This window comes from Xenopus laevis, chromosome 1S (genome assembly GCF_017654675.1).
Source record: "Xenopus laevis strain J_2021 chromosome 1S, Xenopus_laevis_v10.1, whole genome shotgun sequence".
Taxonomy (NCBI): domain Eukaryota; kingdom Metazoa; phylum Chordata; class Amphibia; order Anura; family Pipidae; genus Xenopus; species Xenopus laevis.
In genome coordinates, this window is record NC_054372.1 from 49,445,375 (window position 1) to 49,470,029 (window position 24,655).

The 24,655-nt window shown below is 40.2% G+C and overlaps 1 protein-coding gene across 2 annotated transcripts in view; it reads left to right on the forward strand.

Moving 5' to 3' along the window:
* Window positions 1-24,085, forward strand: part of maml3.S (mastermind like transcriptional coactivator 3 S homeolog) — a 220,791-nt gene extending 196,706 nt beyond the window's left edge. The window contains exons 3-5 of one of the 2 annotated variants that reach the window (XM_018243293.2): window positions 17,329-17,538; window positions 19,815-19,908; window positions 21,980-24,085. In XM_018243293.2, the coding sequence (XP_018098782.1) occupies window positions 17,329-17,538; window positions 19,815-19,908; window positions 21,980-22,941 (1,266 nt within the window). In that variant the 3' untranslated portion in view covers window positions 22,942-24,085. The remainder of the gene's footprint in view (window positions 1-17,328; window positions 17,539-19,814; window positions 19,909-21,979) is intronic. The other variant, XM_041579571.1, reaches the window with a different exon arrangement.
* Window positions 24,086-24,655: the final 570 nt, after the last annotated feature.

Consider the following 24,655-nt stretch of genomic DNA (forward strand, 5'->3'; position numbering starts at 1 on the left):
TACAGGCCATCCAGCCAAGCTTGGGCTTAAATGTGTTTTATGTGCAATATGGAATATTTTCCTCCTGAGATTTCCTCTTAATATCAGTTAACTTGTATCTCTGTCTGAGTAGTCAGGGTGTATAGCAATCTTTATGTGGTGATCAACTTTGTTATGTACAGTGTCGGACTGGGATGCCAGGGGCCCACCAGAAAACCTTAGGCTGAGGGCCCACTTTCCAAACTACTATACCTCCTCTCCTCACTCAACAATCTTTATTCTCCTAATCTTTTTTCTCTACATACTATACTACATACTTTACTAAATAGTATACTATATTCTTCCATTATTAAGCCTCTTCATAAAGAAATAGGGAATGACCATGAAATTGGTCAAATGGTTAGAAGCAAGAGGCCCACTAACCCCTGGGCCCACCGGGAGTTTTCCTGGTATCCCGGTGGGCCAGTCCGACACTGGTTATGTGTTTAGGCTAGGGTCAGATGATTGCAGATTCTCCACAGATGGAGAATCCACTGCCCTGCTGCTCCTCTTTTTTTCTTCAGGCAGGGCAGATTTTAGTGCAAAATGTTGCATTTCAGAGGAAAAATCTGCCGCATCTGCCTGCACCCAAGCAATCTTCTAACCCTAGCATTCATTTGTAACTGCATCCCTGTCCATGGCATTAAACAGCTGGACAATGAGAGACTGCATAGGTTTGATTGAATCCTATGTGCCTGTTCAACAGCAAGATTGGGGGGAAGAAGGTGAATATCCGCTCTGTCCACGTAGGGAATCTGAGCAGTCTGGTGCTGTTACCATTAATTAGAATTTCTTGGGTTCATCTGCTTTGCCAAGCTTTAGTGTTAATTGTACCTCCTGCAGGCTACACTGGAGGTGGTCTTCTCACTAGGGATACACCGAAACCACTATTTTGGATTCAAAAGTCATGTGATTTCCCCTTCCTCGCCCTAATTTGCATATGTAAATTTGGATTTGGTTCAGCCAGGAACAAGGATTTGGCCAAATCCAAATCCTGCTGAAAAAGGCTGAATCCCGAATGGAATCCTGAATTCGGTGCATCCCTACTTCTCACATCTTCAATATTGCTAATACACTGCTCCATTGTTGTTGATGGCATGGGCAGGATCTTTAATATTGTATCAGTATTGCGATTAATTTGTTTTATATCATGATAGAATGGGCAGATAAGGTAACCTGAGGTTAGAGGAGGCTCACTTTTCAATCTTTAAAAAAACAAGTTCCTGCTCTAAAATGATAAAGTATTCAGGCAAATAATGAATCCTGTGCTGACTCACTGTTTCCATTTTTTTTACTTGCATCCAGGTGGTGATATAGAGAATGACTCATGTGAATTTGCCAAGACATTGCTGTGTGCTAAGCAGCCTGCATGTCTCCATTTACCCTGCATTCTCTTTCAGTCTCACCATCTTCTTAAGCTCACACAGTTGTCCTGCTTTATGTAGTTCTTGCATCAGTGAATACATGTTATTTTCTCTCTTCTCTTCCAATGATCTGTGTACATTTTGGGAATGAGAAGACTTCTGGGTGTTGTCACACACAACAGATTTTTGGTGTTTTGTCACTACACCTTCCCTTTGCGAGTCTCAATGACAAAATGTTGTTGTTCTTTTTATAATCAGATGGAATTCCCCAATGGATGGGAATAGTCATTTTCAGGAAAGGTGCTGCCTGTGTGGCTTACTCCCATTATTTATAATGGGAAGCAATCTAAAACCATTCTTTCTGTGCTTCTGAGAAAATTCTCAGAGACAAATCGTGCATCATAAAATTCAAAGGCCAAAGCAAGAGTAATTCAGTGGGGAAGGTGGCAATTTATTAGGAACTCCACAGTGAATAAAAACTTGGAGACCTGGCTGGCACACGTGTACTTATAGGAAAAATACCCTGGGATGGAAGAATTATTTTAGTGCAAGAAGAGCACCAATATGGTGTCTAAGGTTAGAAATGGTATGCACTGGGAGGTACCTACGTATTTGACACATCCTGTGAATTACACTTTGCTTGTCATTTATTATTATTATTGTTGTTATTATATATTATGTAATAATAATTACTGATAATTAATGAGTATATATTTACATTGCTGGGTCATTGCTGCTTGTGTACAATTCAGATAGACAGATATCCCTCTAAAACTCATGTAAAGCTGCAGCCATGGAAAACTATGGCAAAAAAGTAAAAAGTATATTGTATAAATATATATTTTGGTAGTGTTATTTACCTATTGACCTATTGCAAACAGGACCTATGCATTACCTAGAAGCACGATTAAACTTAAAGGGGTTGTATGCCTTAAAAAAACTTTTATTATGATGTAGAGAGTGATATTCTGACACAATTTGCAATTGGTTTTAATGTTTTATAATTTGTATTTTTTTAGGTATTTAGGTTTTTATTAAGCAACTCTACAGATTGCATTTTCATCAATCTGATTGCTAGGGTCCAAATTACCTTAGGGACCATGTACTGATCTGAATAAAAGACTAGAATATGAATAGGAGAGCAGTGTGGGACTGGTCCACCGGGATACCAGGAAAACTCCCGGTGGGCCCAGATGTCAGACTGCTTCTAAACATTTGACCTATTTCATGGTCATTATCAATTTCTATGAGAACATGAGGTCTGTTTACTAAAGTGCGTTAAAAATATTCGCACAATATATAGACAGAATTTTCGCCAAATATGTTATCGCCAGTTTACTAACCTGCGGTGAATATAAATTTGCGAATTTTCTTGCGCAAGAATAATTGTTCGCCAGTTATCGCATTCGCTGAAACTAACGCTACGTACACATTAACGGCCGGTTTACTAAACAGCGAAATGTGCTAAAGACAAAATTATCGCCAGAATATTCGCAAACTTTTACCGCCACCTATGTGGTGGTGTAGAAGTATTTTTTACGCCAGAAAATTTTCAACGGGCAGGAAATATCCCATAATACTGTTTTACCCATCATTCTTTGCTGACAGGAGAGAGAGATCTGTAGCTATTGCTGGCAGGATGTTTTGGCTTCTGTGTCTATCTGTTGCAAAAGCAGCATTTTCAGCTCAGAGGCGTATTATTGGCAGCGGCATTACAATCCAAGGATTCGTCAGCCTCTACGCTTTTTTGGTTTCATTGTAATTGGCTACATTAAACTGTACATTTCTATGAAGCAAAGAGATTGACTGGTATGATTTACTTGTTCATATGATTCTGTTGGCAGAAGGGTTTATATGATGCAGACATGTTTGATTGGTGTTACGCTGGTGATGTTGTTGGATGGTATAATCATCAGTCAATAAAGTTTATGAGTTTTGAAGATGCATTTCTGGCCATAAATGTCACAGTAAAAATTGCCATAATAACCGCCATAAAACAAGACTATTTTACAGCATTAATATTCGCAAAAACGTAATTTTTCGCCCGAAAATTCGCAACTCGCTAAAATTACCGCCAACGTAAGCAGGTTTGTTAAAGTAGTTACCGCAAGTGATCGCAATGACTTCTGAGCGCATCACTGTCTAGTAAACGTAGTCGTTGCGAATATTCTGGCGGAAAAATATTCTCAGCGATAACATGCGGAAACTTAAAGTCAGATTTACCGCACTTTAGTAAACGGACCCCAAAGAAGCAAAATAAATGGATTAATAGATTATAGTATGTAAAGAAAAGAGATTAGAAGAATAGAGGTTGAGTGAGGAGAGGAAGAATAATAGTACTGAGAGTGGGCCTTGGTTAAGGTTTTTGGGTGGGCCCCTGGTGTAAGGTTTTTGGGTGGGCCCCTGGTGTTGCAGTTCAGTCCCAGTGGCCCCAGGACCCCCAGTCCGACACTGTAGGAGAGGGCCTGAATAGAAAGATGAGTAATGTAAAAAGTAGCAATAACAATACATATGTAGCCTTACAGAACATTTGTTTTGTAGATGGAGCATGAGAGTCCCATTTAAAAGCTGGAAAGAGTCAGAATAATGCAAATAATTGAAAAACTATAGAAAGAAATGAAATACTGAAGGCCAATTGAAAGGTTGCTTAGTATTGGCCATTCTATAACTTACTAAAAGTTTACTTAAAGGTGAACCATCCACTAAATGACAGGCTACATGTATTCAGGTGTTTCTATGCTGGCTAAAAAGAGCCATGGTGGAGAATATACCTTATATGCTATAGCTCTTGAAGTGATATAAAGTGTTGATTCTACAATACAAACACAAAAGTGAGTGTGTTGGTGCTGTGGATTTTGTACTACTGCGGTGGATTGGCTATCGTGGAAAGTCCCTGGTTTAAGTTTCCCAAGATATTTGGAACATGATAAGGTTTCAGAATGTAGAGTGAAATAGATCTGTGGGCCGGCTGTAATCTGTGGGGCACAGTAAAGCTGCTATTGATACTATTCCATTATAGTGTTAATAACAAAAACAACACAAACCTTTTAAGATGGCATATTGACATATGTAGTTATATACATAGTTACTTCTTATTCTCTAAGCCCACCACTAAGAGATATAAAGGGTTCAACACTGTTTTGGAGAAAAGCTAACAAGCTGCTATTCAGTTACAATATCACTGTTCATTTCTGCTGTAATATTAGGTTGTCCTGTATTTGTTACCTACAAGTGTGTTTCCCGGCTTGGAAAATGTTCTGTCCAATTGATAAATAAGAATAGCGTATTTATAGAACTGATGGTTAACACAGAACTTCTGTTACAACCAGAGGGTACTTTTTTCAGCAATACATATTTATGTCTATCTTGGTATAGTGACCTTTGAGTGTTTGCAGACAAGTTCAGTGTGGAATTAATATGCAACCAATAGTGCAACCAACTTTACCCAAGATTAGATATTCATTTAAATACATAGACTATTTTCACAATTTTGGCAACACCTTTTAAGATACACTTATGGGACCTGTTATCCAGGAGTTTTCCAGATAAGGGATTTTTCCATAATTTGGATCTCCATACCTTCAGCTAAAAAAGTAGCATAACTAGATATTAATGGGCCCCACAGGAAATCAGTTTTTCAGGCCCTCAAAATGTCTGTTTTACCAATATTTATTGAAATTGTATATGAATTTGGGCCTCATGAAGCCCCTATACCTCAGCGCAGGGTTTGCTTCCTCTGTAGTTACGCCTCTGACGGTTTTATTATTACAGAGAAAGAGAAAATTATTTTTAAAATCTTAAATTATTTCATTAATATGTGGTCTGTGGCCTTCCCATAATTCAGAACTTTTTGGATAATGGATTTCCGGATAATGGGTTTCCAGATAAGGCATCCTATATCTGTATTTGCCTATTTTATATCCTGCACCCTGCAATTCAAGTCTTTAGACTTTTTGTGTATCAAGGGGAAATACACAAGCTCTGGATGATTTAAACATTATCATTTAAAAGAACAAAATAGTCCAAAACACAATTTGTCTATGAAATGTATTTCATCTACGGAAATTGGCTTCTGCATTGGTAGAGACGACTGTTGTAAGTGCAAGAAGACAAGCCCAAATCCTTTTTGTATCATACACACTGAATGCACGTTTTGTTTCTGGCCCTATATAGGTCAGGAGAAAACATCCATTACAACCTATACAGTGCACACGAATGCCCCATCCCTGACAATAACGCTACTGTAAAGACACAGCAAGAATTGCACTCCTTTCCTCTGGAGAGCTGATCTAAAGAGAAAGAATGACGCACATCAGACTTCTCCACTATGACAGAAAGGCCACTCAGGATCACATCTGTAGGATAGGCAAGAGTCAGCTCTGCAATCTTAAATCACATAAGAAATATTTATTTTCAGAACCTACTGCAATTAAAAAAAGCCCCCCCAACCCCTCTTTTCTAATGCCGCCCAGTCCCTTGCTGTTTATAATTGATGGGCAAAGTCCAACAAGTAGTAACTATGTAAATTCAAGCCAGCAGTGCACGTTATTGTTTCTCTCTCTTCCTCTGAAGGTCACTGGACCACATTATAACGCAGCACATTTCTTATCTATGTAAAATCACTGCCATTAATATAATGTCAAGGATTATGTAGGGGGCGCTGTGGAGACTGATGAGGGAAGGGCGAGTCCTTGAGGCTGTATGTGCCTGGGGAACATGTAAAGGCAAGGCAGGAACAGGTTGAAGAGGGCGATGAGTCAGACTGGAACAGGTGCAGAGCGGAACAGGACGGAGAGGGCGAAGATCAGGACTGGACTAGACAGGGTGAAGAGGGTGACGACTCTGGACAGGAACAGACTAGATGGGACAGGACGGTGCGGGCGTAGATCAGATCAAACTGGGGATAGAGGGCATAAGGAGACTAAACTGGAGCAGAAGGAGAGGGTGGGAGCAGAAGGACAGGAAAGCAGGAGAGTACAGATGCAGACGGGCAGGATAGCTAGAGGACTGGATACCAAGAGGAAGTAAAAGGCAGGGCAAGATGCAGAGCGAGATGAGGGAAGATATAGACAGGGTGCAGTAAGCAGGAACCAGAAAGGCAAGGTCGGTCAAGGCAAACAAGGCAGGGTTAAGGCAAGGAAAGATCAAGGTTTAAAGCAGGACCGGAGCAGAACTGGAAGGGGAAGGTAAGGCAGATCAAGACAAGACAAGGTTCAGAGCCAGGCAGGACAAGACAGGGAAGGGTTCAGACAAGACAAGGCTAAGCAAAGCAAGAAAAGGCAGAATAGGAAGGAGGCAAGAACAGAAATCCCGTAGCTAGGGACAATGCCACACTGCTAGAATGGAAACCAATGCTCAGGCAAGGAGTGTTTGGAGAGCTGGTCTCATATAGGGCAGAGTCAGCCCTGATTGGCTGACTGCAACCAATCAGGCTGCTGCTGGGCTGGGGCTGCAGAGGCCAGGTAACATATAGTGAGCAAACCTGCAGGTTGCTCAACTGGCCCAATGGTTAAAGCATCAAGCCAGAAACCCAAAGGTCCCTGGCTTGATTTCCAGCACAGCCTGACATATACTCTGTTTAAAGGAATTGTTCAGTATAAAAATAGAAACTAGGTAAATAAATAGGCCGTGCAAGATAAAAAATGTTTCTAATATAGTTAGTTAGCCAAAAATGTAATGTATAAAGGCTGGAATGTCTGGATGTCTAACATAATAGCCAGAACACTACTTCCTGTTTTGCAGCTCTCTTGGTTTCCACTGACTTGAGGTGGGTCATGACTGTTGCCTTTGAATCTAAGCTGAATACTGAGGATCAATTACAAACTCACTGAACAGTTATGTTCCATGTGCCCCCCTTCAAGTTGCTGATTAACTCAGAGTTAGAGAGCTGAAAAAACAGGAAGTAGTGTTCTGGCTATTATGTTAGACATCAGTCACTCCAGCCTTTATACATTACATTTTCGATTAACCAACTATATTAGAAACATTTTTTATTTTGCACAGCCTATCTATTTAACCCGTTTTTATTTTTACACTAAACTGTTCCATTTAGATAAAATAAGAAGGGACTATCTGTTCTTATATTGTGTTTGCCTATAAATCCTTCCTGGCAGGGGAATCAGATGCGATTCAAAGGGAGTGTTTTCTTAATTATCTTTCTGAACAGTCACATAAATATTTGTGCATTGATATAGTAATATATGTACTGCTAGTCTATCTGTATTAGAGACTCGTGTGGCACCCACAAGCCATTTACGCCTTTAGGATTAAGGGTGACTGAGCCGCATAAGCAATGGCCCCAGCAACAATGACTGCCGCCCACTTGTCACATGACTAAAGCAGGGTTTATACTTCAAGTTCCCTGTTCCCAGACCCAGTATCATTCCGACCACCCACTCTGCCTCCAGTCTTAGAAAAACAAGAAGAGGAGAATATTTTGCAGTGATGTATTGGCCTGTGTTTATGCTATGTTCCTTGCTGTGTGGGATCCCAAGCACAGAGAAAACACAGCACTGTAGGATTAATCAAAGTCACTGAGAAAAAATACACATACAGTCATACACATACATATACACACGGCCTTGTCCTATTCTACAATACTAAAATGCTTTTAACCAGGGATGTGCTCATCCTGCAACCACCAGCATTCCTATGTAAAACATGGCTAAAACATGGCTAAAAATGCCATGTTTTATATAGTGAACTTACTGCAAAAGCCTAAAGTATCAGCTTGTCAATAGCAGCAATAATAAAGGACTTCAAACTTGTCACAGGGGGTCACCATCTTGGAAAGTGTCTGTGACAATCACATGCTCAGTGGGCTCTGAGCAGCTGTTGAGAAGTTAAGCTTAGGGGTTGTCACAAATTATCCATCAGAAAATGAGGTTTGTCTGTAATATAAGCTGATGCTACAAGGCTGATTATTAAATTCTGCTGCTAGTTGCACTGGTTTCTGTGCTGCCATGTAGCAATTATCTGTATTAATTACTAATCAGCCTTATTGGTACAGAAGCACTGAAGTCTGCCTGAAAGATTGCTCTACTACTACATAGTTAAAAAAACAGTTGAAAGGCCAAAGGTTGGACCCAAAATAGACTTCACAAAATAATCACAAAAGTCCTGTGTGTTTTTTGGTCCAATAAGCTGTGATAGACAAGCGCTACCCTGTGCAGTACACATATTTGTTTGTCATAAGATAATGGCAACATACAGTACATGGGACAAGTTGCACAGATAAGGTTTGTTGCAGCTAATGGCTTGCAGGACTCCTGGTTTATATACTGTCACTTGTAGTGAGGTGCATATGGCTGCACACCAGTTGTTTCCTTGGACAAAGCCTATAACAGAGCTCCCCACTGCAGACCATATGGCCAGGTACACTACATTGAAAAGAACTCAGCAAGGTGCGGAGGATGATGTCACGTCACGCCACGTCCAGAAGCCGACTGTTTTCTGCTGTTGTTTTCTTGTAGCTTGGCTGCAGCAAGGGGCCTCCTTTTGGCAGGAGGGTGATGTTTTGTCTATAAATGGAAGCAGTTGGCTTTTGTCCCAGTTCTAGTACCAGCTGACTCGTGTGCACAAGCCACACAGATCTGAAGTTAACCCCGTGGATCCAGGAAAGACAGCAGAAGAATGCTGTGCCTGTGAGCCCCTTGCCTTTACTGTACATTCAATGCTTGTATGTCATTATATGCATGTGGTTACCAACAATGCCAATTTAAATTTAGGCCAAAAGGCAAAGAGGGATTTGTCCTGGGCCCCAAGCAAGAGAGGGTTTATAGTGGGGGTTTACACAAATTGGAGAACCATGTCTTCAAGCTACTAAAAGCATTTACATAAAAAAAACTAGATTGTTATTTTGGGTTTATGGTATTTCTTTATGGGGTACAAATAAAGCTGTTTTGTTATGTCTTTGCCCCCCATGATTCTAAAACCAAGCACCCTGGCCATTAGGCGATACACCCATTGTGGTGTCATTAAAGTGCAGCAGGACTGTGGGAAGAAATAGCGAAGATAATGGCAACATGTGTTTTGTTTCCATATATTGTGCCATTTATCTATCCATTATACTCAAATGTACTGGTTCAGTGAATAATATTTTCGAAAGCCATAATGGGATTTGCATATCTACAAACCGTACTCTGCTTTCAGTATGCCATCAGAAGTAATCAAAATGGATGTGGCAAAATAAATGACTAGATTGGGGGTATATGCGATGCTCAGCACTTCAGTCCCTGGGGGACAAGTAAGTAAGTGGTAGTAAGAATCCATTGTAGTTCTTACCTAATTCTCATTTTCTCTGTGTGAAATGGGTGCAAAACACAGGATTTTCACAGGGGTTTGGAGATAGGCAATTCTTACAGAGATTTATATGTCTGTCCCGTAGATTCTAGTGCAGGCCAGGCTTATCCCAAGTGGTTTGGTTGGCTGTTGCTATTTTGGCAAATTAGTGCATGTATATTTCTGGGCACATACTCTTATGTAAAAAGAACCAAATCAATAAACATGTATCTGATTTAGGTCAGATGTATTTCAACTAAAAAAAAAAAAAAAAAAGCCAAAGTATAGACAGTTATTGGAGTTACAGAATGTAGCCCTTTGCCTTTAAGTATAGACTGTATAGAGAGAGAGAAAGAGGCAGCAGGTTCTGCCTTTGGGACAGCTACCTATGAATAATTAATGGGAATATGCAGACTCTACATCTTAATTCACGCCTCATCACCAGGTTAAAATCTGTATAATTCTCTTCTTGGGGAATATAGGAATCAGTTGCTGTCACACAGGTAGCGCTGATATGAGCCTACACTTAATGGTACCTCAGTGCTATTTGCACTACTTAGTGAAGCAAAGATGAAATGATGATGGGCAACATTAACGTTCTGCCTGCAATGGGCCTTTTGTGGGAACATTTATTATAATCATGCCTTTTTCCCTTCTGTAGCGATACAACTAAGTGAATGTGGATTGCCTCAAGACACTACACTATAATATGTTTAAGGGATCAGTGCATCTTTGCAGCTGCTGTTGGACTATAACTCCCAGCACAACCTGTTAGCTAGTGGTTAAAAAGAATGCAAAGCCAAAATCCTGATGTCCAGATATAATCCAAATAAAACACTGCTTTCCAGCTTCATAAATGTAGGAGTCCATTCTTCCCAGATATCCTTCTGGTAGATCCTACTCATTTGGAATCTCTCAGACCAATAGAATTAATTGGTGGTGTATGTGCTTCATTTGAAAGGTGGCTGTTTAATGCAGGTGCTGTGGCTAGTGCTTATGCTGTAATATGATCCCCATGCTGCTCCTGGCTCTGGTTAACACAAGCACAATTACCGGAAATATTTCCTTCTCTCTTTCAATCGCTGAGCAAAGTTCTGCACAGAGAAATGTGTTGAATCTGTGTTTCTCTCTGTGTGGTGGGATATTGCCAAGTGCAGTTTAACACTGAGCATCACTCACTATTCCACATATAGAGACATTGCTGTCCCAGTATTACACTGCTGGCGACTAGAAGGCTGCAGTTTGCCCATCCTTGCGTTAGACTCACTGCCTATAGACTGAGCCATTCCATCACTGCAGACAGATGTTGGCTGGCTTGTATTTGCAATATTCCAGCTCTTAGTACAATGGTACTTTTATGAATATTTTACAAGTGCAAAATGATCTATGACTACTCCACAGATGGGGCCAATGTTGTTTCATTTTTTGTAAAAGTATAAAGTTTCTAATATTCTATCTAGTGTCAGTGTTCAATACATCATCAGGGTAAAAGTCTTATTCCTGAAGGCTAAGGGGGCCCTAAATTGATTTCTCTGTAGGGCCCAAAAATTATGCTCCTGACTAATATGCAGTGTGAAGGCATAATGATAACTCACAAAATGATACAAGGCTACAAACAGGTGCTGCCATACTGTAGCTTCTCAGAGTGAGGGCCTGGGAAGTATTTGTTTACTATTCATTATGAATATTAAAACACTGTATTGTTCTTTAAATTAATCATAGATGAATACCTAGTCCCATTGGCTTCTACCACACTGGACTTTTTTATTTGCTTTGTTGGTGAAGCTGGGAATCATGTTATTCTGTATTTGTATTGTCAAGTCTCAGTGTTGTAACGGAAGTGCCCCTGCCCCCTCGTTTCCTCTCCTGATCTATCTTGTTCTCCCTCCAGCCCTGTGACACTATCACTGAGCCCCCTGTGCTCCATCTCCTTCCTTCCCCAACACAGACGCAGGGCCCGACTTCTCTTGCTTTGTCAGGAGACCACTTGCTGAATTTACCACATATAAGTCTAAATGGTGACTTTTATTCAATTACTGTATGCGTTTCAAACCTACTTTTACACTGTGAAAATGAAATACGCAATTTGGGTGGAGAAGTTAGTGCAACAGTGCCTGCAGGTTTAAAGCAAATAAAGAGTGAACTTTTTCCTCTTATTGTCCTCAGTCTGCAGCAAACTATGGGGCTTCTCCCCTCAGGGAAGAATAAAGCTGTTGATGGAGGCCTAGTGAATGTTAATATTCTTACTCCAAGCTAATGGGAGCCCAAAGTGCTGAAATATGGCAGCTGCTTCCTCCCACCCAGGGCTGTGGCAATGGCTGACGTCTGACTGATTATTCTGATATTTCTCTAGTGTCTTTAGCTAGGGTCAAATGCCATTGGAGACATACAGGTGACCAGAATCTCCTCGGAGCTAATAACCAAGGATTTGGTAGCCTTCTCATATCCAGCCTTAATACCTATAGCCAACCCAATGAATCTACAGCAGCAATGCAATAGTTCTTCTTGCTCAATAGTTGGACAGCAATGTTTTTGTACTACAGCTCCCAGCAGCGCCTGTAAGGCCACATGTTGCCCTTCTCTAGATTACAAAGTCATAAGGAGCCTTAACCCCTGACTCGGCCTTGTTGTGGAATTCCCTCTCTGTTGCTCAATGATTAATTGATTCTGAAATGATTTATGTGTGAGCAAGGGATCCTCACCAACCAAGCATGTTAAATCTTAAACAACCTATATTTATTCTGCTGGGAACTCCTGGCTGTTATGTGTGTGTGTACATATCAGTGTGTGTATATCAGTGTGTATGTGTGTGTGTGTGTGTATGTGTGTGTGTATGTGTGTGCTCACTGTCCATCACGCCATCTGTTCGGTATTATGCTGTCAGTTGCCAGGCTACCTGCTCTATGCTGTCACTCTTGACTGCTTAGCTGTACGTTAGCAGCATTATCCCAGACGTACTGTGGGGGCTGTAGGGGTGGGGAGGAACTGTAGTCACGATTAAGCCATCTGCAAGTATGGGGGAGGGAATGAAAAAGGTGGTGATGTTGAAAGGGGGGAGACAGAGAGAGAGAGAGAACCGCAATCACCCAGAGAGGAGCATGTCACCTTTATCAGACTGATATCACCATCTACTGGTATAAAGAATGAATGCCACCATTGTCCATTTGTGGGGAATATCTGTTAGACAAGGACAGTATGGCTGCACAGTGGCCCCTTAACTGCGGTTACTTTCTGCTTAGGCTCATAAGTGTCTCACCCCCTTTTGCTTGATGTGGCCACCCTACACAGGGGAGTTTCTTCAAGCAAAGGGGAATGAAGGAAGATGGGAGATCAGTTCTAGTACTGCCATGACCACTCTGCTCAGGGGCCCTTTGCTACTTTTGTCTGCCCTTGTTGTGAGACTGTGGACTTGTACAGGAATCATTATATCATTTATTAAATTCCTCTATACAGGATCTGCGTGCCCAAGCCACTGACCTGGTGTTCCCTCCCCCACCCATGAGGCTATTTTATTTTGCTCTTTAATTTAGGGTTAGTAATTAGGTTTATATCTCTGAGTTACAGGATTCCAATTTTATTGTAAGCTATTAATCACTGGATCTTTTGTAGCACCCCACCAAGCACAGGTTCTTATTCATTCCTTTAAAGGGCCAGTAACAGCAAATAATGAAAAGGTTTTGCATGAATTTACATATAATATGCTGTTAGCTACTATTTAGTGGAGAAGGCTGCTATTCAAGTTGTAATAGGTCTGCAGGGGCCATAGCTACAAAATACATAACAGATAAGCTGCTTGGAACAGATTGGCTTTAAAAGGGTTGTTCACCTTTAAATGACCTTTTAGTATGATGTAGTGAAGGATAGTCTGAGATGAATTGCAATTGGTTTTCATTTATTATTATTTGTGGTTTTTGAGTTATTTTGCTTTTTATTCCACAGCTCTCCAGTTCACAATTTCAGCCGTCTGTTTGCTAGGGTCTAAATTACCCTAGCAACCATGTATTGATTTGAATAAGAAACTGGAATATGAATATGAGAGACCTGAATAGAAAGAGGAGCAATAAGAAGTAGCAATAACAATACATTTGTAGCCTTACAGAGCATTTGTTTTTAGATGGGGTCAGTGACCCCCATTTGAGAGATGGAAATAGTCAGAAATAAAAGGCAAATAATTCAAAACCTATAGGAAAGAAAAAATGATGGTCAATTGAAAAGTTGCTTAGAATTAGCCATTCTATCACATATTAAAAGTTAACTTAAAGATGAACCACCCCTTTAACACTTCAGTGGAAATATACAGGGGACAGGGGCGGAACTACCGGGGGAGCAGGGGGTGCGAGTGGGCCAGGGCCCGCACCCCCTCAGGGCCCCCCGGCAGTCCGCGCACTGCATATTCCCGGACAGTTCCGGGTGTACGGAGGGGGGCCCGGCTGCGCGTCCTGCGCCAGGGCCCGCCCCCCTCTAGTTCAGTTTCTGACAGGGGATCAAAAGTCATTGATGGCTTTCTATGCATCTATGGGATGGAAATATTTCTCTTATAATATATGGCAGTTACTGACGAGAAATATTTTCTTACAGAGAGATATTTAATTATAATCATTGATAAAAGCTGTCAATTCATCATCTAAATTTAATGTAAGTATTTAGCAGGCAGATTAGAAAATCTCCCTGTGCGATTGGATTTATGCAGTCCTCTCCCAGTGGGTCTCCCAAGGCCCCCATTATGTTCCATTCGCTGGTTTGAGGGCCAACCAATCAGATCATCCAAATTTAGCACAGTGCATTAGAGGACGAATTAGGAAAAGATCATTTCGTGGCCTTGCTGAACTAACCAAAGCAAACTGTAAATACATCAACATGATGAAAATGACCTCCTTAGAGTGCCACTTTATAGACTGGTATAAACAGTACCCAAGAGATTGCAAAGACAGCAGCAAAGCAGTGATATTCAGGAGATGGAGATTGGATGGATTTTAGTAGCTGTGTATATGGATTCAATTCTGCAGAATGACCCATTCATTACATTTTCATTGTAAGCCTGGTTTCTGAATATGAGCAAAGTGAATGACGAGATACAGGAGCTGCTTGTGGTTAAATTAAAAAGCTCCCAATATGCCTTAGATGTTGTGCCCTTGGGAAATTAAAGATAAGCAATTTTATAAAAGGCTGGCTGTCTACTTTCTAGATACAAATGTATTAATGTGGCCCAGACAAAGGTCTCTTTAATTCAGCATTTCAGATTATAATCCTTTGTTACAAAGGAGCTAATTTTGAAGTTAGTTATCTAGAAAATTAACAATGTGTGAAGTTTAACGTTTAGAAATCTTCGCTTTTATTATTTTTTAATAATCGACTGTACTTGGCGAATCCAATAATAAAGATGTTTCAGGAAAAGGGCTGGGAAAAATGCAACTGGACAATAACAAAAGAATGTGGGTATTTTGTTTGCTTTGGATGCAGTATTCCTTGTGTAACCTATGCAGTCACACTCATAAAGCAGTGTCACATAACCTAGTGCAGTGCTGGCTAATTCTCCACAAAAAAAACCTGCAGGCCACCATACAGAGGAAGCAGATCCACCCCCCTTCCCACAGACGCAGGGTCAACTTACACCACTGTTCCACCCCATGGACCACTTATTTACTATTTCATATGATTGGTGGCCAGTATATTACAAAATAATACAGTCATACAAAGAGCTCTATAGAGAGCTTAGGCCAACTGAATGTATGATGCCACAAAATTATTTTTTTTTAAAAAATGGCGGTTTACAAGCAGTCTAGTAAATGGATTATATTGGGGAGAGAATATCTCACTAATAATAACATTATTTGTGCTAAACAAGCTGGATTTAATTACAATTTACAGAAAACTTTTTTCAGGCCCCCAAAATGTCTAGAGATTTACCTGTTTTACCAATATTTATTGAAATTGTATATGAATAAGGACCTCACAGGGCCCCTATACCTCTTGAGCCCCCCTGCAGCCGCAGGGTCTTCAGTTATGCCCCTGAGTCAGAACCTGCGGCTGCAGGAGGGTTCAGGAGGTATAGGGGGGCCCATAAGGCCTTAATTAATGAGCAATTTCATCATATATTGATAAAAAGGATATGTTGGGGCCCCTAAAATGAATTTGCTGTGAGCCCAGTAACATCTGGTTATGCTACTGTTCAAGGGGGTGCATAACTGGGCATAACTTGGCAGGGCTGAAACTAAACTAAGAAGATGAGATTCTTATACTGTTAGAGAAGTGCTATAAACCATTATTATAATGTTACAAAAACATACACTTGAATAATTCCATAAACACATCATTATGTGCCAACGTTTGCCATAGGAAATAATGCCACCTGATGCCATGTGACTAATAGTGAGTGATTTGCAACTGAGATATTTGAATAGAGTGCTAATAAGCCAGTGGTTCTGCATACATAGCTGGCCATACACACATAATTCCCTAATTCCTATAGTGAGGTTTAAAGCCTTTAAAGGACAAGTATAGGCTACATTTTCCTACCATGTATATAAGTTGGACATATCTTCCCCACCCAAGCCACATCATTTGTACTGCATATATAACCTCCATTTGCCAGCGCCATCACATTTTCCTAAAACAAATAGTATCTTTCACCCGGCGACCATTTTCCCTCTGACACATATGTAACATTCACATGTGCAAACAGGACATGTATGCTGTAAAGTTCATGCAATGCAGAATGCAGGTTTAAACAGGCCCAACATACTTTGATTGACTAGAGTTTCTATGGAATCCAGCAATGCTATCTCTTCATTGGCTCTTAGACTGGAGGGTGTGTTTAGTAATCTAAGCTGAGAAGAACTGAGCATGCTCATAAACCAACAGCCAAAGTAAATTCCTGAGGGAGAGGACAGAGTGGGTTAGAGGAGGAGAAGGATTTCTAAGTGATTAAGGGGATGTTGCAGCCTTTAACAACCAGAGTGGCAGGTATTCCAATACTTCAAAGAAGCTGTACATTGATTACATTTTTTTGGGGGGGGGGTCACATGTCCTTTAAATGTTACTGTTGACACAATGGTGTGTATCATGAGGCGTTTTACTACAGATATGGAATGCTTGGGTCTTGGGGGTTTCCGACTAAAGGCGCTTTCTGTACTCTAGGTTACTAGTCTTTGTGTCTACCATAAAATAATGTTTTCTTGCCAACATTTTATGCCGCTTAGTTACCATCAAGTACAATGTACCATGTTATAATTACAGAGAAGAAACCCATTTCAAAAACATAAAACATTTTTAAATGGATTCTATAGGAAATGGTGTTCTGGTATTTTAAAACCAGACCCATTTGGAATATGGATTTATATATTTTTGGTCCCATACCTGTCGGTAGAAGGTTTTTATTGTATTTACTGTACAGTGGAACAGGGGTTCCCGTAGGCCCAGAACCGGACATTACTGAAGTGGACCATAAAACAATTAACTAACCCCCCCCCCCCCGAGCCAATTTGGCTCTTCTTTGGTCCCCGTGCCAAAAAAGGTTGGGGACTCCTGCAGTGGAAGGTGTTTCAGTGCTTTTTGGCTGTTTACAAATCTGCCAGAAGGACAGTAGCTATAATATCATGTACATATGTCTAGTCAAGGTACCTGGAAGCTGAATATATAATTTAATAATATAATTTCTTGTGTACAGGAACAGAATGCAATTGGGATATCAAGGCCGTCGGGTCCCATGCAGCAGTCTGGTGCCACCCCTGGGGGTCCAGGATTCATGCCCAACCAGCCACAAGCTGCCATGATGAAGCAGATGCTTATAGAGCAAAGAGCCCAGCTCATGGAGCAACAGAAGCAGCAGTTTCTCAGGGAGCAGAGACAGCAGCAACAGCAAATACTGGCTGAGCAGGTACGTTAATAATGACATATGGTATCATGAAGCATACGACATAATATAAGTCAGAAAACATTATGGACTACCAATATTTATTTGCTAAATAATGCCATATTTTCTGCCTTGCAATATAGATGGGAGTTTGGGGCCATTTCTTGTGGAATAAAAAAACTCCACCTTCTTGCCGTCATCAGTAAATATGGGAATAAATCAGAAAAAATAAGACTGTAAAAATGATTTGCTTGGAGTTTTGCAGATTTCTGACAATGCGAGTTGTTAATGTAATGTAGAATAGGCATTTAGTTAAAGTGGAACTGTTTGCTGCTGCTCAATAACGCGGGAATAATTCTGCTATGTTTTATGAAACACCTTTTTAGCAGAAAACAGAAAATAAAGTAACCCCCAGCAGTGGTTATTGAAAACGTAACAGGATGCCTGGTCTACCTGATTTCTAGGCAATTTCCTTTATGATCCAGAAGCGTGTAGGCCTGTTTTTGGGATACTATTAGTTCCTGGACAGGTATTGGTTCCGTTATCCGGAAACCCGTTATCCAAAAAGCTCCAAATTACTGAAAGGCCGTCTCCCATAGACTCCATTTTATCCAAATAATCCAAATTTTTCAAAATGATTTCCTTTTTCTCTGTAATAATAAATCAGTACCTTGTACTTGATCCAAACTAAGATATAATTAATCCGTATTGGAATCAAAACTAGCCTATTGGTTTTATTTAATATTTACGTGATTTTTTAGTAGACTTAAGGTATGAAAATCCCTTATCCGGAAAACCCCAGGTCCCGAGCATTCTGGATAACAGGTCATATACCTATACTAAATCTTGATATGACCATCATCTGCTTTAAATATTTGCAAAACAAAACACTTTCTGATCAACACATGCTTTATTGTTTTGCCAAGGCCAATTAAATGTAAATCTACTACTTAAATACTTACAGGACTTAAATTTGCCTTACATTCACAAGCTCCATAGCCAAAGTAGACTGAAGCTGGGAAACAATTTAGGGGCTGTGTGTCCACCTGGGCACAAAAAGCTTGCAGTATAGTTGGAACTGAGGCTCGGGGCTGGGGAGAACTTTATAATCTATTGAGCAGCAGCTCCCTCTAGCAGCCTCTTGACTTAATAACACTTCCCAAGAAGTTGGCTTCTATGTAGAAGGCTATCATATTAGTGAAAAATTAGATTAAATTATATAAACCATCAAATTATGTTTGTGGTTGGCTGCAGTTTTCATAATGGAATCACTGGTCTATAGAATTTTATTTATATATATAGTAAAAAATATATATACATATATATTTTTTTAAACTATTATAATACTATTATTATAGCAAATGTCATTCTACCAGTGAGGTCTGTGCATTGAATTTCTCCTGGGGTATCCCTTCCCATCTATCTTAATCTTAGTGGAATACTGATCTGGCCACATATAAACACTATCATACATTATCTTCCTGCTAGTAGACTTAGGGGCCCATTTACTTGAGTGAAGGAATAGAATAAAAAAAACTTCGAATTTTGAATGTTTTTTTGACCATCGAATTGGCTACTTCAACCTTCGACTACGACTTTGAATCGAACGATTCGAACTAAAAATCGTTCGAATATTCGACCATTCGATAATCGAAGTACTGTCTCTTTAAAAAAAAACTTCGACCCCCTACTTCGCCACCTAAAACCTACCGAGGTGCAATGTTAGCCTACGGGGAAGGTCCCCATAGGCTTCCTAGCAATTTTTTGGTCGAAGAAAAATCGTTCGATCAATAGATTAAAATCCTATTTAAAATCCTATTTACTATTTGCGGTAAATCCTTCACCTTCGATATTCGAAGTCAAAGGATTTACATTCGGCAGTCGAATATCGAGGGTTAATTAACCCTCGATATTTGACCATATGTAAATATGCCCCTTAATGTATGACAATCCAAATTATAGAAAGATCCCTTAAAAACCAGGTCCTGAGCATTCTGGATAACAGGTACCTGTACCATAAAATACTTTTAAATTATCCCCATTCTATTGACCATCAGTCCCCCCCCCCCCCAAACCACGTGATTGTAAACATGAAAGTCCTTACTGTGTCTGTACCTCTCTTTCACAGTTGGTGATCAGCAATATATATTGAAATTGACTGAATAAGCTCCCATCTTGGTTTGAAGGACATCTTGCAGCCTGTGAATGGCCAGCATAGATTATAAGTGATATCATGTTCCGCTATCTGTTTTACCACATTTGATGCTACTTTTTGACAAACTTTGTCTGTGCTTCCACAGCAGCAGATGCAGCAGCCTCACATGAACAGACAGCACCTCCAGCAGCAGCAGCAGCGCAATCCATACACAGTGCAGCAAGTCAATCAGTTCCCAGGTAAGAGCCAAGTTCCCTCTGTACTACAGGCCCCTGATCAAAGCTTTGGAATTCTGCTGGCATAAACCTTCTAAGGAGGGATATAGTGACCATGTTTTTCAATGGACTTTTGGATCAGGGCCTGGAATGTGCATCATGGAGTACTGCAGGTGTTGTTGAACTGGATAGGACTCGGGTAGTGTAGGGCATAATGACTGGGCATAGAGGTATGTAAGAATAGTAATCCTTGGACCTTCTTGTCATTAGAGAGGAAATTCCACAGTCTAGGTCATGCTTGTGTTCCAGCAATTTGAGCTTCACTCAAGCGCTTCTTTCTCTGTCGCAATCAATAGAATTCCCATCACAAAGACTTACACATATGGATTAATACCAGTTCTGGATTGAACAAGGTTACGTTTTGACTGCAGATCATAAGCCTAAAGTGGCATGCAATTTTCTTTTTTCGATTGTCAGTGCATTGTGCACTTAGAGCTTAACTAACGGGTATCCTTTTATTGAAAAGTGTATGTTTGGTTTTCAGCGTGAGGTTATCCATGAGGCATAGGTTGTTGGAAACAAAACTGGCATCTGAATGTGTTATACATGTGCAGAAGAATTATTGTTCATTATTTTAAGTGTTACTGAAAAGTAGAAGAATCGATCTCTTTTGCCTCAGGCTTTATATGCAAGAAGAAATATAGCAGGAGATATAGAGTTACCTTCGGGCCTCCCTGAAGCATGCTGTACTTATGGTACCAGATGGTACTTATGGTAGAGTGTTGGTGTTAGGTTGTAACTGACTGTGCCTGGATCTCCAGCAGCAGCACTGCATAAACACAATAGTGCAGATGGATTAAAGTTACACAGTTAAGCATTGGGGATTCAGGCTGCAGAAATTCTACACATTTCAGTCCCTTTAGGTGTAGAAAATAGACAAAAGAGTTCAGTGGAAATAGTAAATGGGGGGTCTCCAATACAGGTGTGCCCCCCAATGCAAACAATATACTCATGGGTCACATTAAAGGAACAGTAACGTCAAAAAATAAAAGTGTTTTAAAGTAATGAAAAAATAATGCAGTTTTGCCCTGCACTGGTAAAACTGCTGTGTTTGCTTAAGAAATGCTACTATTGTTTATATAAATAAGCTGCTGTGTAGCAATGGGGGCAGCCATTCAAAGGAGAAAAAGCTCAAGTAACACAGCAGATAGCAGATAAGCTCTGTCTATCTAATGGTGTTATCTGTTATCCATTAGTTAACCTGTGCCATATAGCCGTTTTTCAATTTCTGCCATTGCTCCACAGCAGCTTGTTTATATGAACTATAGTAGTGTTTCTGAAGCAAACAGATCAGTTTTACCAGTGCAGAGCAACAGTACATGCTATTTTCATTACTTTAAAACACTTACATTTTTTGGTGTTACTGTTCCTTTAATGTCATATTGTAGCCAAAGGGTTCCTAAGCAGCAGAAATACATTGTGCGCATTCACACAGACATATACACACCCATACAATTAGAGTCACAAGCAATATAGGGATAAAGTAATCACTACTACACAAGGTTTCTTATTCCTAGGAGTCAAAAATCCAATATTCTGATCATATTCACCCCAATCAGTAAGATAACTATAGACTAGTAAAATGCAAATACTGTTTGTTATGGGTTACAATACCAGCAATACATATGTTTTTACATAATAGCATAAGAATGTTATACTTGCTGCCTTTTGAAGGCTCTCAACCATAAGTTTCAGCATTTTATTTGTGCAAGCTGGGGGTTGTAGTTCACCAGAGCTGCATTCATAATTTTGACATCCATTCTGCATTTGCACACGCATTTGTAAGAAACTGTGATCAACTGCCTGAAAGCTATATAGGTTATAAGGGAATAAAAGATGGTTATTCAGCTCCAGGGCTGCTCCATTTAAATCGATGGCAGTTCCTGAGCAGTTCAGCAGCATTGGGGACATTAGCCATACTTATTTGTGGCATCTCAGAAAAAAGTGACATTTATAAGCCTTGCCCTTCAAATATCTGTGTTATAAAAGTTAATAAAGAATAAATTGTTTAATGTGTTTTTATTGCAATCTACAGGTGATATAGCAAGAAACCAAGCAGCTCTTCAGAATATGCGAACATCACGGATGATGGCCCAAAGTACAGGAATGCTACCCATGGGCCCATCCCAAAACCCAGGAGCTGCTTCATCTCTACAACCTGAGATGGGCATGGCACCCTACAGCAACACATCAAATAACCAACCAGCAATGTACAACATGAATACGGGGGTAAACCAAATGATGCAGCACCCAAACCAAAACAGCATAAATATGGGTCACAGTGCAATGCAAGGTCCAAGACAGCCTTCTTCTGGACAGCCATTGGGGCTTGTGGGGGGTTTTGGACAAAACATGCTTGTTAATCCTGTTATGTCTCAGCAACATCAGCAAATGAAAGGACCTGTAGGCCAACCCATGAACAGGAGCCAGGCACCAAGACTTCAAAACATGATGACATCTCTACCACAAGGAGCACAAGGATGGGCACAACGTGGGCTACAAGGGATGTCTGTAAGAACTAGTGGAGACATTGGGGCATATAACAATGGATCTATATATCCGATGCAGTCTGGCCAGCCAAGGATGCCCAAACAACATTTCCAACAAGGGCACACTCAGAGTGTTGTAGACAGTTCTGGAACTGTAAGGGCTCTAAATCCAGCATTAGGGAGGCAAATGATGCAATCATTACCTGGACAACAACTAAACAACCAGCCCAGGCAAATCATGTCTGGAATGAACTCTGTGGTTCCCAGTATGACAAGTTTTAACCCATCACCATCACAGCAAATGCCAGGAGGTGGCTTTTCTCAAAACAACCAGGGACAAGTCTATGACAGGAACCCCAGTCAGGATATTGGGTACAGTTACACAGATGTTGGTGCTGGTTCCTTTCCAGGGATTGCAGATGGTGTGGACCTTGTGGACTCTATTATGAACAGAGCTCCAGGAGACGAGTGGATGCAAGAACTTGATGAATTATTTGGGAATCCATAATAGGTGTACTTGGACAATATTTTAAAATATAGATATATATATATACACCGTGCTAAACAAAAAAGATGGGTCCCCATCTGTGTTTGCTCTGTAGAGCTGAGCCAAACAGTAGGCAGTCCCAGGTCACCTGGTAATGAATGGCAGCGCCATGTTCTATGGGAGAGAAGCTACAAATAGAAAATAATTTGTATCTGTAGTCAGTAGCCTAAGATGGTATATGTACAAGTGGGAAGAAGAGAGGCAGACATGAGTAGAAAATGAGGCTCCCAGACATCCAAAGGAGTAGGGTGATTTTAAGGGAAAAGCTTATAGGTAATAGGAATCCTTGTCAGCATTATGATTAGAAGAGAAGGCAGGAACCAGCTGATATCTGTGTACTCAGAGCCTGTAAGGAAAGGATGGAAGGCCTCCAACGAGGGAGACTTCTCAAAGTTAGTACAGCCATTCTTGTCAGAGAACACTAAAGGAAATTCCCTTCATTCAAGGCAGATATTGTTATTATTAGCAGCACCAACATAGCACCTCAACTGATCATTTCTTAAAAAAAAAAATCAAGTTCAAATGTACTCATGTTTCCCTAATATTTGCAGGCACACAAAGGAGGCAAGTTCTTCCAGATCATGATTTTGCTTAGACACAGCTGGATTCTGTGCTACAAATTAGGCAATGGCACCCATTTCCCTCAAATACTGTCTAGAGAAGCCACTAAAATGCTCATCCCACATCCTAACTTTCTTTTTGCAATATCCCTTTCATTTCAACCTCCAGTAGATATTGTTTGTAGATACAACTATCAAGGGCGTCTGTAGAAAAAAATACAAAAAGGGAAAAAAAAAACCACACGGGTAATTTCCATAGAATGTACTTGTCCAATGCTGTCGGTTACTGTATCTTTTATTAAATGTAATGTCTCTTTCTCTGCCCCAACCAAATATAGGCAGGATTCAGTGCCAAAACCGCTGGCATCATATTCTGGGTTTTATATGTGTGATTTCTAACAAAAAGAAAGGAAAAAAAACATAATTTGTGACTGGGATTGAATTTACCTGTTTCCGATTTTTTTTATGTAATTAGAATTTGTGATGCATTAACAAAGCACTGTATTCTGGACTTCATAATGTTTAATATATTTATTTCTTAGTTATGTGTTGTGGGCTGGCATGTTTACACTCTGCTATGTAATGTTATCAATGTGATGCTCATCTCCCAAACTGTTATTTAATCCTGTATGGTCGCCGACAAAAAGCATCTGATCCTTTTCATCTTCTCGTGTAACCTGACAGTGTTCCGCAAGGGATTGTTACATGTATGCTTACAAGTATTTTGTGCCCGCATCTATTTGCCCTTTTTTAAGGGTCTCTTTTTCCTATTTTTTTATATATAAGTCGATGCTTGAGGGAATGCAAGCCTGTAATTATTGTAAAAGAAATATACAAAGCAATATGTATAATCTGCTGGTTGCCAAGTTTTTGTATACTACTTAGGATGGAATGGAAATACTGGATCATTATTTCCCCTAAATCTCATATTCTAGACCTTCAGTATGGGAAGTTCTTCACTGCTACGTCTCATAGAAATGCCCATTAACTGCCCGTGTCTAGCTAAGCAATAGAACATATCATTGGGTTGCATTCCCTTCTCCTTCAATGAAAATGTTCTACAATGTCTGGTCCTGTGTGGGTGAAACACAAGATTGTGCTGGTTTGTAAAATGC